At 42.3% G+C, this 20716-nt stretch overlaps 1 protein-coding gene across 1 annotated transcript; it reads right to left on the reverse strand.

The window, feature by feature from the left end:
• Positions 1-3770: 3770 nt before the first annotated feature.
• On the reverse strand, positions 3771-19711 carry LOC119187628 (uncharacterized). The gene is made up of 3 exons (XM_037435716.2): positions 19608-19711; positions 11206-11278; positions 3771-4988 (listed from the first exon to the last, which is right to left on the reverse strand). The coding sequence occupies exons 1-3, from the start codon at positions 19620-19622 to the stop codon at positions 3904-3906; spliced, it is 1173 nt and encodes a 390-aa protein (XP_037291613.2). The 5' UTR covers positions 19623-19711; the 3' UTR covers positions 3771-3903.
• Between the last annotated feature and the right edge of the window lie 1005 nt (positions 19712-20716).

The raw sequence follows: 20716 nt of genomic DNA on the forward strand, positions 1-20716 counted from the left end.
GTTTATTTTTTTTTTTTGTTTTTTTGTTTTTTGAAGAGCTCCTCCACAATGGAGACTAATATGCAGAAAATAGTTTAAGGAAACGCTCTCTTACTATTTTTTTCTTGTTTCAACTTCACAGCTCACTACACAACTCCTTTCTGGACATCTTGCCATCTGCAAGGTAAGTACGACACGCTGTTTCAGAAACGCTGGGCTAAACGAATTTTCGCCGGTACCTTCTCCGACCCGACATCTCGCTGCTCTCTCGCCTCACTGCCGAAGGGAAGGATAGAGCGTCAACTCGTGCCGCTCTGTCACACTTACATTTACATTCTTGAGGTGAGCTTCACAACGAAAACACGTGAAAGAGGCGTTTTTAAAGGATCATATGGTCTTGAAATAATTGAATAAAGTTCACGTGCTTTCTGTTTTCTACAGGGCTGAAAGATATGTTGGCATACTAAGTTTCTGTATACGTGCTAGTTTGTGAGTAAATTGTGGAACAAATGCTTACAAATAATTTGCCTTTTCACGGTACGTAAATCAGTGGCGATTTCTTAACGTTGCTTTACGTTCAAACTTTTGGCCATTTTTTAATACAGGGAGTGCATGCAGTGTATTTACTTTTTTTTGAAAATGTATGTGCTCCCCGACCAAATCAGGGACCGAATACTTCATCTTTTGTTCACCTGGTAAATGTTACTCACAGTCGGATTATATTCTTACTTGCATTTCAAGCGTCAATACTGCTGACTTTTGGTTTTTTGTTTGCGTACAGAGCTCTGCAGAAATAGAATCCATACAGATCAAGATCACTTGATTCAGTTTTAGCCCGTAGGAGAGTTCTCAATTCTGTGTATTGCAGGTCCTTGTCAGAGAAAAACTGCCACGATACTTTATGCATTAGTCTACAACCACTCGAAACTAAAAGCCATCCTATTTTTCTTCGCGGTCTATCTATTGACCTTTTTCCGCACCCCCGTCCGAAAGCTTCCTGCACGTAACATGGTTTTCTGCTGCCTCCAAGATCGAAGGCATTGCAAGCTTTCTGTACTGCGACGATGTCGTGTGGTGACGTCATGATGGCGTCACAAATTCTGATGGTCTGGGATGACGCTATATTACTTCAAGAGGGTGTCATATGACGACGTAATAACGTGTAGACATTTTTCATTCCTCCTGTTGACACCGACGGCTCAGGATGCGAACGCCATCGATCGTAAACTGTCGCACTTCATGAGGCATCTAAGGTTTGCGCCTTAATAACCATGCACACCTTGTGTTTAATCGGTGTTCTTGATTATTTATTGCCGCCGTTCAGTTTGTTCTCATTGCTACCGGCCTGACCGGCTGAAACTGTCATTGCGATACCACACGCTGCACATCATTGTATCACTGTCATTTCTATCACGGCAAAAGCTCATGATTATGTGGGAAGTTGCTGGGCTCAGGCAACTGCGTACTTTGATAGGCTGGGCGCGGTCTCGCGCACTCAAGCGTGACAGGGGCATCAGCAAACAGCCCATCGATTTCAACGTTTTGTGTTCTCACCACTGTTCACGTAGAAGCGATAGACAGCCCGAGAGTCACTTCGATAGCAGCAGCGGCCACATTTTTTACGCCAGCGTTTTTCTAGTTACTCCGGGTTGGTTGCTATAGAAGCTTGCTGCAAGCCTTATTTCGTATAACGTTCCACCTCGCTGCTATTGCATTCATTGATTAGCCCTTGATTCAACTGTAACTCTTTTTTCTTCATTCGAGAACAAATAGCATTATGCTTATGTTGTTTACTTATCTCGATGGTTGGCCTAAGTGGATTAGCTTGAAAACAAGGATGACATATTATTTGAGCTTGGGCCACATAACTAATGCATAACACTGAGGAACAAAAATTGCGTAGTTTTCTGCAATCGGTCCACTTTTCGTTATTTGTCTTGGGTTGTCTTACAAGACCTTGTTACAGGGACCCTGCGGCACTTTTTGAAACGAATTCACTGGAAGAGCTTATTGCCTCACAAGTTCAACGCCACAAAAATTTTAATAATCCGTCCAGTGCGAGTGGAGTTTCAAAGACTTTCCACATGCTGCGATTACATTCCCTCTTCCTCGTCCCGACTAAAGCGCTGGTAGCTAAGCAAGAAGAGATAGCAGGGAAACAAAAAAAAAAGCGTTACGTGCACTTCGTGACCTCTTGCACTTCTTTTTTTCTTTTCTTTTTTTTAATGTGCGGCTTTTGCAGTGTCATCGTGTGCGCACGCGTTGAGAAGTCGCGGCGATCTCTGTAACAACCAAGCGTGGCTTGTTCAAATCAGCCAATGGCTGTTTATTTAGTGTCTTCCGACATTTGTCGAGATAACAGGAACCATTTTTTTGCTGACTTTGATGATTTGTGGTGACTTCTAAGTGTTTCAGGCCCCCTTTAATATTGAAACGCATCTTACGTGACCAATAGTTGGCAGAGAAAGGGTACGTAGGTGCCGAAGTGCTTTACACGCACTGTAATACGACGGAAACTACTCATTACTTGGCAGTGTGGCTCTTTCCATAACCAGGGTCATACAGGCAGTCATCTTCTGCACCTTTTCGAAACGGGTGCCTGAGGATTATTCGGAGGTAGTATTTCTTGGACTATATTATAACGCAATTCAGTGCATACACGCAGATCACAGTAACGGAGTAAGTTCCCACTTATTGGTGACATTACGTGCAAAACAGGGGATGTTAACTTTAGAGAATTTTTTTGTTTAATAGTGAAACTTTACCAGCGAAATGGGGATGAATTGAAATATTTAGCTTTATTTCGTTGTACGTAGCAGTCTATAAGCACTTCTGCCTATAAACTACTTTCTACTCATCCATGCTTACCTAACGTGCCATTATTTTTGTTGCGAGCAGTGAGTATGCGAATAAAAAACCAACAGCGTTTCTACTTATCGCTTTTCGTCCCGCATTAAACGTTCAGGCACATGCGACTTCTCTCAGGTGCAAGTCCCACTAATATGTGCGAAGATAATTGAGTGGCTATGCCACGATGAATGCCACGCAGAAGTCTTGTTTATGGTGCCATTAAAAATCGGCGTTTTCATATTTAAATACTGTCTAAATGAGTGTTATAAGAGCAGCGACTCATTCCGCAGAACCAACACTTTTCTACCCGCATTTTATTTATTTCATTGTTTAATTTCCCTTAGGTGGGCTTATCTTCTATGAAATATTTTTTAGCTACATGGGCACACAAGAAGCCCCTTACAACGCTTCGCAGATTCTTTATGACTGCGGGCTCTACCGGCGTATATACCTGTCGAAATAGTGAAAAATTATTCTCTTCTCGATGTTTGATGTATGAGAGTTTATGACGGTTCGGTTCCGGCCGAGCTGAATCAGCATACGAGAGCAAATGCTTTTAAGTGGCCTTTGCGCTCATTAGATTGCCGTGTCATCTGGTGGTTTACCTATCAGTTTGATTACTTCATAATTTCAACTCACTCGCAAGTTATTAGATGCATGGTAATAGTACCGTGTTAGTGACAGATTGAGAGCAATGTTTGATTGTGGTAATCAGGTCTAAAACTTCATTATGCATTATTCAATAGATTTGGTTATACATAAGTAGGACAATTACTGATAGCTGCATTGCTGTCATGTTCCAAGAATGAACTTGGACGAATATTTCTATTGAGGTTTTAAAAATCTCCTAATGACTCGATGACAGAAGCTAGTTTGTGTTATATGAGACCTGGTGGCACTGCAGCGGATGTTTTTGTTTTCTGAATACAATCAGGCAGATATGCCACGAGGAACTTTATTTTGCATTCAGGCGTCGTATTCCGATTCGGCTTTGACAGTGAGAAGCCTCGTACTTAGCCGTTTACGTATATGAAACAGTGTTTCAAATACGTTTTCTATAGCTCAGGGATCAAGTCATTCCCAGTGGTTGTTTTTCTTCGATGGTTTTCCGTTACCAGAAGGCCAGTCAGACGGCGCTGACTGCTGTGCAGATGGCAAAAGGCTTGGCAGGGTCTTTAATAGAAATTCCTGCTTCTGTCCAAGTAAAGCAAGAATCTGCTGGCCTATTCCACCATTACCACCATTCTGCATTGTCATTGCCATGTTCATGCCCCCGTTCCAGCCATTCGAAGGCCATTTTGCAGGTGCGTCGCTCCACTCATCTGAAGGCCATGCAGGAGCCATTGAAGGCGCACTTGGCGCTGGGCTATGGCTGATTGTCTTCACTATGTACACTTGCTTGTCCGTAACCGCATGCTCATTTCCATGGCTTGGGCCCGCACCAGAAAAGAACGGATTCGTGTCTGCTTCGACATCTGCGGTGTCATCCGTGCTTGCTGTCTGGACAGCGTATACCTGCTCATCATTATTTGATGTCTGCCAGCCGTCGCTACTGGCTGCTGCTTCCCACCCATTCGAATTAGCACCCTGCCACCCACTGGCACTGCTGGCACCATTTTGCCAACCATTACCATTTGGTTTCTTCATTGGCCAGCCCGAGTTAAGAAAATCTTGTATATTACCGGTTGTGTACCCTGCATCTATGACAAGTATATTCTTTGGCTTGCTTTTGCTTTGTCCGCCAGCCATTGGCCAGCCAGCACTAGCAGTCGATCTGCTCGATTCAGCAGGCTTTCTGTGTGACCTACCATTCGTTTTTCTGACTTCAAATCGCTCTGTCGCCCTTCCTTCGCCGTTCCTACCATTATTTTGCGTTGGCCAAGCATTGGCAGAGCCAGAGTATTTCCACCTAGGCTCTGCGGGTGCATTCTGAGACACCTGGGGAGAAGACGCAGATGTTTTTGCCTGGTGGTACTGGTCACGTGTTGTGAGCGGTTGTGTACTCGCTGGAAAGCTGTCGCTCCACTGGCGAAGCGAAGCCCCACTTCTGAAGGGTTCAGATGCTGCCGGTTGCTGGGGTGTGTCATAACGAGGTGGCCGTCTCAGTACATAAAATCCTTGTGCGTTGCTGCTAGATGCAGCACCATTTGTCAGAGGTTCTGCAAGGAAAGAATATTTTTTATATTAGATATATTATTATATGCACTACGTAATGTGTCATAATGAACAATTGTCGCCGTAACCTTCAAATAACGCGTTCGATGCTCTAACCACTGAGCTATCACAGCGGCCTGATGTCGCTGTACCCTTCAGTGCAGCAGAATGAACATCTGATGGTTAGACGGAGCGCCGAATATTTAACATCATGCGAACATTTGTTGTGTTGCAATGCTTAATATTTTAAAATTTAACTGGGGAATGAACTACCAGGTACTTTTTCAAGCTACTTGTTCTGAATTGTTAAAAAGCCATTTTCACGTACGTAGAAATTTGCCACAAGTTGTACAAATTTATTATATCATTAAGGTCCAAGTAGAGTGCTATTTACAATAATGGGTCATTACACCTTGGAGCAGATGGCTGTAGGCAAAACTTGCCTTGCGAAATCTACCAAAGCCTTTTTAAATGCCATATAAAGAAATCAATAAATCTTCTAGAACGCAGCGCGACATGAATAAAAAAGATGGCGATCTCGTTGATACGAAACGGGACGCATGCCGGGAAGCTCCGAGCCATCTCTCACTACATGCCTTGTCGGGCGCCCAACTTTTACACAATGTCTTGAAGGCAACCAACCTATATTTTGACTTCTTATAACACTCAATATTTCTACAAGCTAATGCATCTGTCGTGGGACGAGGTAAAGGTCTCACCAGCGAAATGTTTTCATTGCTATAGCAACTATGTGTACACTCCCGGCTGGATTTTGCCGCTGCCATCGGCGTCGCCGTCACATACCGTATATATATATATATATATATATATATATATATATATATATATATATATATATATATATATATATATATATATATATATATATATATATATAAGTATTAAAAAGACTTTGGCACTCAGAATTGAACGTAGGGCCCCTGAAAAGTGAGTGTGAGGCGTTAACCACCAAGCCTCCGCAGTGCACTGCCTTCAACCTTAAATGGCAAGCTATTTATATCTACCGCTTACAGTTGGTGACTGGCATCTCGGGGGGGGGGGGGGGTGAATATGGTGTTTTCAGCATTACCAGCAAGATGGCACTATGAGCACGCGTCGTCACATCGTCAGAACGCGGCGGCACGCGCTCTGATCTCCCACGCGAACTTCACCCCGCGGAGAGGAGGTGGGTGGACGCTCATTCATGCACCCTCATATCGCGGTGGGGAGGATCGTACGTCTTGGCTATCTTTGGACTTTCAACGGAACGATTCTGTTGTAGTTACCGGGCGCACAAACGTAACTGCAAGTGTTGCACAGTCTCCGTTTGCGGAAAGTTTTCAGACACACCGAAGTAACAACTGAGACGCTTATTCGCGTTCATCTCTACCTGTAGGTACGCTTCGTGGGTCATTTGTGCGTGAGGAACGCGGGGATCATTTTGATCTGCTTGCCATTCTATGCGTGACCCTCCAATTTGTTGCTATCGCGTTCATTGCTTCACCTTTGCTGCAATGATGTGACTTTTTTCTATATCTCGCTATGCAGAAATATTTACTGTCATTGTTGTTCAATTATAAAGTTTTCATAAACGCAACTTCCGTAAGAACTGCGAGCCTTGCGGTTCAGCTTACTTTGTAGGCCATGAAGACAAGCACTACTTGACCGCATTTCGTTAGAAGCATACCGAATGTATGCATAAGGTGTGAACGACAATGAAGCATAAAGAATGTAAGCCATTGAAACTCGGACAGCGTTCTCTGAGGCTTCAGAGGTTTGAAGAGTCTCAGTACGCAGGAAGCGTCCTAGGTCTCTGTACAGATTGACAGATTTGTTACGCTCAACGACCAGGAAATGGACGCATTGTCTACAGAGACCATCAGCTGCTTAAGAGCTCGCTGGCTGTGCGGCCTTATTTTTCGCACATTCACTTTTTGCTATCGAGGAAGCTCGTGTAGGGTATCGTGAAATCTTGACGTCGTCGCAGTGACAGGCGACTTCAACAAGGTGCTCTGTTGAAGTACTCCATTTTAATTTTATCCCAAAAGCAAAAATAAACCATGGTTGGTTTATTTTATTATTTCTTTTTCACCTTGAGCACATCTCGATTACTCTTTCAACGGGGCTAGTCATCAATGCACGGATCCCTTTACAACAAGCAGCTGTTTCTATTAAACGCACGCAGATTATCTTTATCTACTCCTGGTGAGCTTGAAATGCACTCATGTTGAACATAAGATTATAGTTCCTACGTTCAGCAAGGGTAGCAACTAGTAGAAGCTTTTGTGTTGGGTTTGAACAAAAATGGACAATTGCTTTTGTGCTGGGATGCACTCATGCACCGTGGTACAGTCTTCTTTGCAGCAAACTCTGTCCGAAGCAGTGTTACGCCACACGTTATGCTCTTCAAGGAACCCAAACCAAAATAATGAAATGTAGCAGTTCTTGTTAAAAAAGTAGCCTTTTGTATTTAAATACATGTTATATTTTTCTTGATTGTGTTTTAGTCTTGCGAACCGAGAAAACTGAGGTTTTGTGTGCCTAAGCAATGTAGTCGGTCGGTATTCTTAAAATAACATCTCAAGAAGCACCGCTGAGAGTAACGCTTAAATTATGGTTTCCTGAAGATTGGTAAGTACATTTATTAGGGAGCATTGTTTGGAAACCCGTTTTTTTCTCACCTTATTTCCATGTATGTTTTAGGAGAATTACAAAAAAATCCAAATTTGCATTGTGTGGTACAGACTTATGTGATATCACGTGATTGGGCCTCCCACTGTACTCGGCATTGGCGTCCTGATAAGTCCATATTACTATATGCTTGTGTGGTAGTTGAGTGGAAGGGGGCAATGTGAAATAAACGTTTTATAAATTATGTAGTGAGGAACCTGAGTGCGCAGCCTATATACTGCCAATGCGAGAGTCCGTGTTAACGTTTTCGCGTCGCACAACATTAACGTCCTGATTTAGTCTGTACATTTACCATGTCACCATGGTGCCCATATGCGTATTTACAACTACGGAAATTAAAAAAAGGAACCTTAATCTACTCAAACGCGTTCACGCTTCTTGAAGCAATGGAAAAAAAGCCCCGCTAAGGGTCATACAAAAGCTCACATTTACCTCCCAACTAGCAAATATTTACAGCTACGTTTGTCAGTTTACTATGAAGTCCATATCAGTATCAGCTTACTATACCCCGCACCTCCACCACGTATGAAGTCTTGGTTAGGAAGACCTTTATAAGGCCCGAGGAACCAGCAGCCGACAGCTACGATGAACGAACCAAGATGATGATGCTACGCGACAAGGATGAGGATGCATGAGCAACACATGATAATGATGATAATGTACAGGTGAAGAAGATGGGTGTACTAAATGCCCACATTACGTATGCTATAAGGTTTGCAAAAGTTATTGAGCAATTTTCGCAAATTTGCTGGTATTGATGTCATTTGCTTCGATACAATGATTCTTTAACTGCAACATAAATACTTTAGAAAATCGCTTCAACATACGTGTTCAAAGGTGTTTAAACTTATTGAAATCAAATGTGCCGTTAACGAAACAGAAACACCAAGAATTGAAGCCTCAGTTTGAAAGTTGAGTAATTATGAGAAACGTCTTCTGGCCTATAGGGATGAAACGCGACAGAAACGTTTTTCCTTGAAAGTGTTCAACCAACCAAAATATTCGGACGGATATCTTGGGGTCTTGGAAGGCAAAATTAATCGATTATTTAAAGACCTGGAGAAGAGAAGGGGAAAACCTAGGGACCACATTCGGTTATTGGTAGTGGATTATTCAAGCAAATGCTAATGATGAACAGATTGTTAGCGAAAGCCTCACGGCAAATGAATATGCACGCTTACGACAAAAAAATTATATATGCAGCTAAAGTTTCGGGGAAACGCGCAAGATGAAAGAAATTTTCAATAAACGTTAATGGCAGATCTGCTCGAAAATCTCTTGCCCTGTTCTGTCTATCAATTGAAAGGATTACAGGCTGCCTAATATTATTCTGCAGCATATCACTGCGCCTTGTTTCAAGTGCTGTCTTACTACCAGTTATCAGTAGGAGTTCATTGAACGAAAGAAGGTGAACATTAGGGGTCATTTTCTTTGTTAAATGCACCTTCAAGGAGATGACTTTCAACAGACAATCAAGCCAAGGAAACTATAGCAGATGTTATTTCTAGAAAATGTCATATAAATGTGAACAAATAAAGTGGACAAAACATAGCTTGCCACCGGCTGAGACCGATCATGCAACTTTTGAATAACGCGTCCGATGCTCCACCAGTTGAGCGAAGGCGGCAGTCATCCTACCGTTCATTAGGTCGAGTATATCTGTGTATTGCGGTTAATTATTTTCTTAATAAAGTGTTAATTGAAGTTCATTATGATATTGTTGTGTTATTGATATATATATCTCACGAATAAACAGATTTTCAGACTTTTAAAAACAGTACGACTGGCTGTTGTGCATGTAAGCGTTAGCTAGGGTCACAAATGCACCTGTTCTCATCCGCAATTTCTAAAAAGTTTCAATCTTGTTCCTTTCCAATATGCTGTTTTCATGTAAGCCTTTCTGTCGAGTCAGGGGGGGGGGGGGAGCATAAATAAAAATATTTCCTGGTACGCAGAGCACAAGTTAGAAGTGGCGTTTCATGTCCCGTTGCACTTTCATTAGCCCGTGCTACACGCCGTGCTCACAGCGGTAACCACAGAAAGATAAAATAACTGGCTGAACAAAAGCCATTCAATAGAGAACGCGCGAAGGCAGCATACATACGACAAGACTCCGCCGAGTGTCAGAGAAAACATGAATAGACACTTGGCTCGTCTCGGCTGCTCCGCTTGAGTTGCGAAAGGCGGCCGCTCGCCCACGACACAGTATCCATTGTGCACTTTCTGGTTCGACCTGCGGCTTGTGGCATGCCCGCGTCGTATTTCGACACTTCCTCGATTTGCATTCTGCTCCACTTACGCGGCAGCGTCGGACAAGCATCTTACGTGAGCGCTGTTGACCCGGACAGCAAGTGAAACAATTACAATTACGCCCTTAATTGCACAGGCAGCACTGCGTGCTCTATTCATGTCCCGGTGCCCTCGGTCGTAAGGTGGAGGGGAGTGATGTTGCGTGGCGCCAGCGAAACTCGCGACGGCTGCAACTCGTGAGCCTCTGCGGCCGCCGGGGTGGCCGCCGCTATCGGATGTCCGCCAGAGGTGCTTGCCATGCTCATACGGTTATTTTGTCACCGTTTTTTAATTGCATCATATTGCCTGTAAGAATGAGATGGTAGCACCACGGCACCAGAGCCAGACAACAACAGCACGCTCTGGCGCTTCTCGGAACACCTAATTTAGAGCCATTGTCTGTAAGAAGGTCAAATTAGAGTGGCTCCCTCTGTAAGACTTACACATAACACTTTACTTGTTCACAGTCGGTAAGAAGACACTTTTGTAACCTGTTACGCTGGAATGACATTAAATGCACCATCATTCCAGATAGCGGCACTGTTAGATTATTCGCACACAACCTCATGTTTTGCTTGAATACACGCAAATATTCTCTTATAGTTTGTCTTGTACGATGGAAATGCCACTATACAACTATTGTGTTGCTAATCTCCGCTGGATTTGGCGTACGAACACCATTAAGGGCAGCTACGAGTTTTATGCACACATACATATTCAGCAGTCCTCTGCGTGCTAAGCAGAAAACTTTGCAACTCCGACCACTGTATTACTTCTTTTCTTCTCGTTTGACTTCATACGAGTTTTCGCAGCACTAACTCGTGCGTTTTCCTAAGAAACGTGAATCGCTCGTTCTATCAGGGGAAACGGAATTCACAAGTAGGTTGACGCTTCGACGCTTCATCCCGAGATTGTTTCGCACTGCAATGTGTATGTATTTTTTAACTGTTTCGGACGCGGTTTGAAGTCGCCCCTCATCCCACTAGATGCTGGCTCTCGAAAAGTGCTGTTTAAATAAATTGCAATCACTTCCTGGGTACGCAGCTAAAGACGTCTTTCCATGGCTTAGTTTCCTGTTTCCTATGCATAATCTGTCTGCGAGACGACTACAACTGCAACTGTCAGTATTCCGTGTTCATAAAATAAAAATAAAAAAACTGGTAGCATTCGAAGGGCAAATATAGTGTCCGTCAGCTGCCGACGGCTCGCCAGGCAGCCACAATCAGTGTGAGTCCGGCTGACCTGCCATTGGCCACCTGTCAGTTTGGCCGGCCCAGGCCTCCAGGAGACTGGTCGCCAGCAGAAGAAGGACGACCTGAAAGAAGAGGCGCATCATGTCAATATATAGAGGCGTCCGTCAGTCCGCACAGTATTCCGGTCAGGCGCGCTGCATGAAGTATCGAGCTTCAAATCAACGCATAAATATGCATGCTACAGTCATCAGTCCACGCATGCGCAAACACGAGCTCTTTTGTTTTAGCAAGCGAGAAAACTGATCGCACGCGTGGATCTAAGCCAAGAACGATAACGATAACTGCGTAACAATAGCGATGATTTGTGTAGAATATCCCGGCGCTGATCATATCTATTCGGTGGCATTCACACATGAGCGGGTGTGTAAAACGGCCCCAAGGTTTGATATTGTTTACAGATTCTAATTTAACGTCCTAAAACCACCATATGTTTATGAGAGACGCCGTAGGAGAAGGCTCCGGAAATTTTGACCACCTGGGGGTTCTTTGACGTGCACTCAAATCTGAGCACAAGGGCCTACAGCATTTCCACCTTCATCGAAAATGCAGCCAACACAGCCAAGATTTGATCCTACGACTTGCGGGTCAGCAGCCGAGTACCTTATGCCCCTGTCACAAGGTTACCACCAAACTCTGTTAAACTCCGTCAACGTATATCTCCCCTAGGGAGTTCGACGGTGATAGAGTTCTGAAAGTGTCACATGGCAATGACAAGGTTGTAATATTTGCCGCGAGGGGCTCAGCCGGCGCTGTTTTAATTTCGCAGAAATATCCTAATTTCATCCCTTGTCGCTTTTCTTGCGAATATTTGTTACGTGGTTTTTAAAAAAAGACGCTAATAAGTAGGTATGAAGCGAACAACGCAATAAAAATTGTTTAAAATGACAACGCATTCACTAAATGTAGCGATAGTGGCAGCGATACTGGCCCCCTTGTGCCTAAAATGACCGTGCTTGACAACTCTATCGTTGTTTTGTAGGACATGTACAAAAGTTCTTGTCTTTCCTTGCATTGTAAGTGGACATTTTGCCTTGTGCATACCCGTCTTCAGCTGGAGACGATTATGCAGCGTTGTCAGTCATTCTTCTCACGGGCAAATGGAAACACTGCGACGACAACAACCACACGCACAGACGAAATATCTCGGCCTTACTCGCGACTCGCCAGGCACGGTATGGAGGGAATTTGTGTAGAGAGTAGCTGCACTCTGGTGAGCGTATATATATGTAAATAAAGATGCGTTATGAATGAGTACTGTAACAAAAGAACGTTTATTATTGCCAAAATGTATAAATATTTTCATTGCGGCAAACAAGTGTTCGAACATTTTTTCTGATCTGCACACTACTGGCGACTGGAGTACCTCGTTCCGCTGCAAAAGGAGATCGCCGAACTTCCTTTGCGAAATGCTCTGTTTATCTTCGTTTGCGCAAGGGTCGCCATAGGACACGAACCAAATCTCCATTGTCGTAATTACGAGGGAGTTCAATAGTGTTCGCGTGTGCCCGTATGACCGGGGTTTTAGACACTAGACCACCATGGTGGGGCTGCATAACACCTATTGTAGTTTGCAAAATGCTTAAGAACAACGGATGAATTGTAGGCTGCGGTTGATATTTAAAACTTATTTAAACTAGCATAATTTTGACCGGCAATGCTATATGCCTTAGTACTTTACTCGTGCATAGCAGATAACGTGAGCATGTGTAAAGAACTTTGTCATTCTAGGGTCTTCCATGGTTATTGTGCACGTGTAGTCAGCTGTTTCTTGCCATCAATTATAGCCCTGAGACACTAGTCAGAGAATTTGTAAGTGAATGGGTGGAATGTGTAAACATTGTGACATGAAGTCAGTGCATTGTCGACCTTGTAAGCTTGCTCTCTCTCAAAATTTGAATAAGATAAGTTATGAAGTTATAAAGTTTTTTATTATATGAATGCATGCATTAGACATAAGTGTAAGTAATTTAGGAGAAAACATTCAAATTAGACGAGTACATTCTCGCATGCCGCCATTGGGCCTACTTTGAAGTTTAAAACAGAAAAGTAATTTTTCGCACCTATATTTTGATTGGGCAGAAAATGCGTACATTGAGCAGCCAGGTGTGGTCGCGAGCTGTTTTAACTAGCATATCAGCGCAATGCTCGGCGCTTTGGACTACGCACCGGGTTCTCACGGTGTGGTCGGCTTTCGAGCGATAGACAGCACGAAGGACGCTTCGCCATCTCCAGCGGCCGTCTTTCTATTCTTCGCAATTTTGTCCAGTTACGCCTGGTATGTTGCTGACGAATTCAGCTGCAAGCCTTACTTCGTATATCGTTCTGATTCATTGCATTCTCATTGATTGATTGCAGCATCTCTTACTTCTTCTGATAACAAAAATACAGGTATATAATTAGGCTTGTGTAGCCGGGTCAATCACACCCAGAGTCACGTGGGTTTGACGCCGACACCTATTCACAAGTGACTCTTGCTTAGCCATGAAAAGGTGATCAACACAGCGCCCTTTCTAACCATGAGCGGCCTTACATGAAGTGTATTATCATACAGGCGTAGATAGATTCCAGGGCCGCTGCAGTGGATCAATTGTTATGGTGCTCGGTTATTGACCCACAAGGGGCTGCTCTATACTACGGCTGTCGATAACTTGAAATCTGCAATTTCTTGTGCACGTCAATTTATCTCATTAGCAGGTACTGTGTGCGCGAAAAGAAATTCGTTTTTGTTTTGCACTGTCGACATTGGTTTGTAATGAGTGATTTGCAAGGTAATAAGATTAGAACACTGCAGCATCTGTATCACGCTGCCTGCAGTGGTGTTTCGAGTCTAGAGAGGGGGGGGGGGGGTTGGAGAGCAAGAAAAGGGAGGACACGCTTGTACTGGGGGGATAGATGCTACAAGACAAGAAATAGAAGCCCGCGGCCTAAGATGCCTCGCATCTAAAAAACTGATTGCGGAGCGGCAGGACGACAGCATACCAAGTAGGACACAAATAAAACAGATTGGATTAGGCCGTGTTTGTTGTTTGGGTCACAATTGTTTGCACATCACTGGCTTAACGAATATGGCTCCCATCGATTGAAATAGGTGCCGGATTGGGCTCATTTTAACTGCGAAGCATTTTTAGTGAACTTCGGCGACTTTGAGCGTATCTATCTATCTATCTATCTATCTATCTATCTATCTATCTATCTATCTATCTATCTATCTATCTATCTATCTATCTATCTATCTATCTATCTATCTATCTATCTATCTATCTATCTATCTCTCTGTTTACGTTTGGATGATCGCGTCTATCTATCTATCTAGCTGTTCACGTTTGGATGATTTCGTGGTTACCCCCTTAACCTGGTGTGCACCAAAACTATCATGCGAGGGTAAGATGGTTTGACGGATGTGACGCGCTTGTCAAGACATAAATGATGTCACTATCCCATCGCGTACGTCGTCAAATACATCCCACCAGACAGTGGCACATACCCACGAGCGGGTATGTGCCGCTATTAAGCGGGTATGTGCCACAGATGATTGACAGTTAGTAGCTACCCAGAAACGACGAGAACACAATGGGTAATTATAACGTGTTAAGAAATACCCGACATCTGTAGCGTCAACCCGACGAATGCAAACAATATGTTAGGGTCACAACTGGAATTGAACCGAAGTATTCTGCGTGGCAATCAAGAATTTTACCAGAGAGCTACGTCAGGTCTTGGAACTATTTTTCAAATAGACGCTGATCTTCTGAAAGCGTCAATGATGATTGCAGTGCTGCCTACCCAATTTTATAAACATGCATATACCAAACCAAAACTAAAGAGAAAAAAATGCTAGTGTAATTTTTTATCTATATGACAATTTTGATGATTTTATTTTTGGCGTTCCAGAACTACCAAAATCATGGAACGTTAAAAATAATCTGTATCTCATAAAACGGTATTAGCGGTATCCTTAGACTGAAACCACAAAGTATAAATGGGTTAAATATTCGAAAAACGAAAAGAGTGGCAACCAGAGTTGTAGATACTAACGCAAGTGGACTTTCGTGTGCCTGTCACACAGGCCAGTGTGAAGAGGACATTGGCGCGGAGTTTTGTCTTGTGAGAACAGCGGTCTCACATATCAAAGAATATACAGTGGATGACAAGCTGCTTCTCAGTTTACGCTGACTCCCTTGGAATACAACAACGAGCCTCCTCAAAAAATCTATGATTCACTTTTAGGAAAATGAAATATTGTAATTTCTGAGGGTGTAGGTTTGCGCTAGTTAGAAGAAATTAGTGGAACAGTCACTAGGGCTCCTTTTAAGTACGCGCAAAGAATACGTTCTATCCTGGTCCCACATTAGACCAAGTCACATGTTTTATCGTTAATTTAAATTAATTTTTTACAAATAAAAACAATTGCGAACAATTACGAGAAGTTTTTTTCCTTGAACAGAAGCTGAACGCAATTTTTCAAGGGGGGGGGGGTGAAGTCCGACACGAGAAACACTTAGTTTCAACACCCTGAACTGAAAAACAAACCTAAGTTCATTGTAATATTTGAAACATAAGTTCATGTCGCTTAAATAGGAAGAACCTAAATTCACTAGGCTCTTAAGACTTGTAGAAGTCTTGTCCAGCGTGCTACCCTGTCGACGTTTGTCTTAGTTTTCCCCACTGATTCAAGTAAACGCCCATTTCACTTCTTCTGGCACTTTCTATCTGCACAACAATTTGTGACACAAGGAATAATATAAGCAAATATACTGCGCTTATCGCAAAAAGGCATGAGACACGGGTAGTTGACAATTCAAGTTGTGGCATGGATTATGACACTGCAGTATCATTAAAATAAACATAGTGTATAGGCTCTTTATTGTGGCAAAACACCTAAATGCTGAAAATCACGTTGTGGTACATTTCTTTTATGTTTGCGATAACTAAAGGTCAAAGTGTGGTAATAATGCACATAAATAAGTTAGTGTTGCCTTTGGCTGTACTATACTACTATAAATATGTGATTATTTTTTTTTATTTCTTCTACAAGGGGTAATACAAGTTTGTTCTTGTGGTTTTGTTGTCGTGTTCATTATTAAGGTATTGTATTGCAAGCGTTGCAAATTATTTATTAACTATTTATGTGAAAGTTGATTCTTTGACACCACTTGTGATCTTAGTGTAGGCTCATGAAAAAAGCGGCACATGCGTTGAAATTGGTGGTACGTCTTTGAAAGGTTAGTTTTCCAGTGCAGAGACAAAAAAGGATTGCGAAGGAGTACTTAGAGCAATGCGAAAACAAGAAATGTACTATACAAACCAGGGTCAATATCTGCTTGATGTTATGACCTAATTTACTCTAATATTTTGTTTTTATTACCGATTTCTGGTCATTTCAACTATTCTTGAGATAATCTGAATGAAAAATCAATAGTAACATTGATTAACAAAAAAGAAGTATGATAAGAATCGACTCCTTACATTATTCGACCCCCACCGCACGCAAGCGAACGGGAGAGGCGCTTAGCTACCGAACAATGCACTCTTCGCCGACTAGAACAAACGGCACTGAATGCTTCACCAGGCACACCCACTGACTTTTTGCACAAATCGCATGACACTATTAGTCTGATTATTCTCGCTACGCATAAGAAACTTAAGCCGAGGTGGTGCATGCGTGATGTTGCGATTCATTGAATAACTAGTGCACCTCGTAGCCCACATACTTCTACAATACAACTACATATTTTCTGGTTCACTCCTCGTATCTTATCCGTTACTTCTTACTACATTGCAGTTAAATTTTATGGACTTCTTATCGAGTATCGAGTGCATACACGCCACCGATACATATTCAATGTAAAGCATCTCTCAGCGTGCACTTCATCTTCTAAATGATACCAAACCTTCAGCATACCGAGGTCCCAGGATAGCTGTGCCCTAAAACCAAACGGAAGTGTGCTTCATTATGGCTCTCTGCCAAGATTAATGCCGCTGAATCTGGGTCACTAAATATGGTCAGGGGATGCTTCATCACGCTTTGGATAGTGAACTAAATCACGGGAAATAAAACAGAAAGTAACTTTTTGTGTTCATTTGGTGGCATCAACTTAGCTTTACGTCCTTTCCGCACTTACTTCTAAGTAATTATTTTCTCCGTCGCACGTTTTTTTTTAGCACAGCAAAGAAGTGACCAAATTCAAGGAAGTAAGTTTCTATGCATTTTTTTAACACGGCGTATGCACGAACAATTTTCATCTCACTTCAGATTTATTAATGGCAGGATATACGTCAGGGAACTGGTGATGCATGAACGCTCAATATTTATTAGTTTGCCAGGCTAAACTCACTTTTTATATCACCTACCACCAGAACTGGCACTATGTTATTACACAGTACTCATTAGGTCGCCTGATATTTTGGTAAAGCACCACAGTGTAATTTCACAATTGCTTATAACTGAGCATATTCAAAAGTTTAAACTTTTTTTCTGTTTGCAAACTTCGACAAAAACTTTGAGCTGAATTCTGAAGAAAGTTTTGGCGTTCTTTTTACAACTGATTCATCTGTTTTTGCTGTCGTCTTTATGCCCCAAATCACCTTTGATTAGGGTGCTATGTCACCTAATGTAAGGCTTATGACTAACTTATAAATTTTTTTGTGTCTCCTTATCTACCATTTTCTCAAAATCATTCATTTAGTTGCTTCATGCTACCCCAAGTTAGACGCTAAACTGGAGGCCTTCAGTTTATGCGTCAATAGAGGCTTGCAAGAGGCAAACTTGTGACATGTAGGTCACCTCTAGCACCACAGTTTCTGTCAAAATTACAGGATGGCCAATTAGGATAGCTTGCTACTCTATAAAGTTCGAATTATTTTTTCTATTAAAGTAATGAAAAAAACAGAAGTTGTCACCATTTTCGGAGACGACTACGCCTTACAAAAACTCCCCTGTACACTTGCAATGGACAAAAAAATTTAATAAAGCCACGAGGAAGGAAGTCAGAGCATAACATTAGAGTGGTGTTTGGCCGGTCCTTTGTAACTTTTAAGTTATGTGCGCACCATTCGGACAAAGCGAAATCAATCGGTACCTTTTCAAATTCTCAGCAATTTCTCATAACATTTTAGCATGATTCTTGGCGAACATTTTATGGATAATACCAAACTGAATTGAAATTGAAATACTTGTTTTTATAGGCTCGCATGCTACATTTTCTGAACGCAATTTGCCACTGCCAAGTGCAAGTCCGCTAATGTGAAGCATACGAATTGCAATGATTTATAGGATCGCGTTGGTACAAAATATATTTTCGTTAGGTGTAAATTTGTTGTACTGGCTGTGCTTAGCCTAACTATGGGTCAGAAATATACACAGACAACAAAGAAACAAAACAATGTCATTTTTTCTTGAATGTGATGCAGTTATAGACTTTTACAAAAGGCTGTAGCTCGCGTAGATTTGTTGTGTACGCTCATCATCAGTTTTGGATATGCGCAAAGTGGAATGTCAAATTAAAAGGATAATCTGCATGAACGTATTTTACGTTTTTTTATGAATTCACTCCAGACTCTCTAAAAATAAAATATATTAATGATCTCAGTAATTTACGCCATATTCGATCCAAATTGACTACATTCAAGGCAAATTTACTTGAATCAAGTATTCAGCCATGCTTCCTTCGCCAGCTATTCTTCATGTTTGCCACCAGTGATGCCGCATACTACCAATGTGTATTTTCTAATCAATAAAATTGTAGACGCAATAATTGTTTTCAAAGCTTAAAGAATTTGACTAAAAATACAGTTTAATTTGTCAAGCAAGTTAAAAAGAACAACACAATTTCCAGAAACGTGGATACACGCATGATGGTGGTCATGGAAGCTACACGGTAGCGCATGGGAACGTGCATCGAAAACAAAATTGAAACGGACACATAAAGTTAGATGAAGACGTAAGCACCGACGTCCTCATCTGTATCGAAGTGCCCATTTTGCCTGTATTTTTTATGTGCGTTGTCATAAGCTATCGTAAACGAACCTGCCCGCAAATCCTTCGTTAACATTATAAAACCAATCATAGGTGTTGCGTGCAAACACCGGAGGTGCAGTCTACATTTATTGGCTGATTGTTGATATCGGTAGCCCTGCAGAGCTATCGTCGACCAGGTCTTTCAAAAGAATAATGGCGAGAATTCTGGCTAATGCCGCTGTAACTAAATTACTAACTTAAAATATAGAGACAAGTGTTGACGGCTGTAAATTTGAAGTATTACTTATGGGTTCATACAAATTAACGAAACGTTAATAAGTTGTTGAGTTTCTATTTCCAGGAAGTGGAGGCATTCCTTTTAGTAGTTTTTGGTAGCTCGCCTAACCGTTACATCTATAGCACTTCCCACTTACCGTAAGAAACCGCATTGCTTTCCGAACACGATGAGCGCTGTTTCTGTGGTAACCACCTCCAAAGAGCACCGTCGGTGAAATTTTGTCGCCGAATATTTTGTCGCCTATCCTTTTATACGGCGGCACACGCGTCGCCACTTTCGCTCTGGCACGCTGGGAAGTGATTTACATGGAGCGCGAGCACCAAACTAGCCCACCCTCTCAGATGGGTGGTTGCTGCGGACGAGTCGCCGCTTGCAAACCCACCATGGCGCCACACGATGGGCGCATCGTTCGACAGCGGGAACCAGCTGTCGACATGCCCGGCTGCAGTTCTGGCACGCTGGTGTTCATTTCCTCCGGCTACGCGTTCTTTTTTTACAGTTGAATGCATTTGCTGCTCAAGTTTCTTTCTGCATGTTGAATGTTTCTAAAAATTGTGCCTTATTGACTCGTGTACGTATCCTTATAGGTGTTTCCTGAACGAACCTCCCACATTGGCACTCAGCCTCGAGCTTGTTACGACTCTAGACGCCGTTTCGTAATCAAATACTTGAGCGTATACCAAAACGACAACTGTGTGTATTAGGTCTATTTACGGTAGCTTAAGAAGGAGTCGAACACAGTAATCTTGCATAACCGATACGATGAACCTATAATGTTTTCCACTTGTACTTGGCTGATAATATTAGTAAAGGAGTAGATAAATTTTAACGTTTAATTATCTCTACGACCCAATCTTCATCAGAACAAGCTCTTTTTATTGGATCGCAGGCCTACAGACCATTTTTCAAACGTCGCAACGAGAATAGAACGGAACGACTACGCATGACGGCTCCTTTTTTTCGTCACAATTAAATAGCCAAGGGAGATTTATTACACTGTATTAAAATATTTCTGTAGCATGCCGTTTCTATAACGATCTTCTTGCTTTTCAAAATGACCCGTCATAGTGGTCCAGTCGCTGCAGTGCTTGGCTTCTGACCCGGAAGTCGCGACATCGAATATCTGTTGCAGCAGCGCATTATCGAAAGATCCAAAAATGCTTGAGGCCCGCGTATCTAGATTTAGGGGCATGTCAAAGAACTTTAGGTGATCTAAACTTCCAGAGCCCTCCACGTGTCTCATAA

Source organism: Rhipicephalus microplus, chromosome X, assembly GCF_043290135.1.
Source record: "Rhipicephalus microplus isolate Deutch F79 chromosome X, USDA_Rmic, whole genome shotgun sequence".
Lineage (NCBI taxonomy): Eukaryota > Metazoa > Arthropoda > Arachnida > Ixodida > Ixodidae > Rhipicephalus > Rhipicephalus microplus.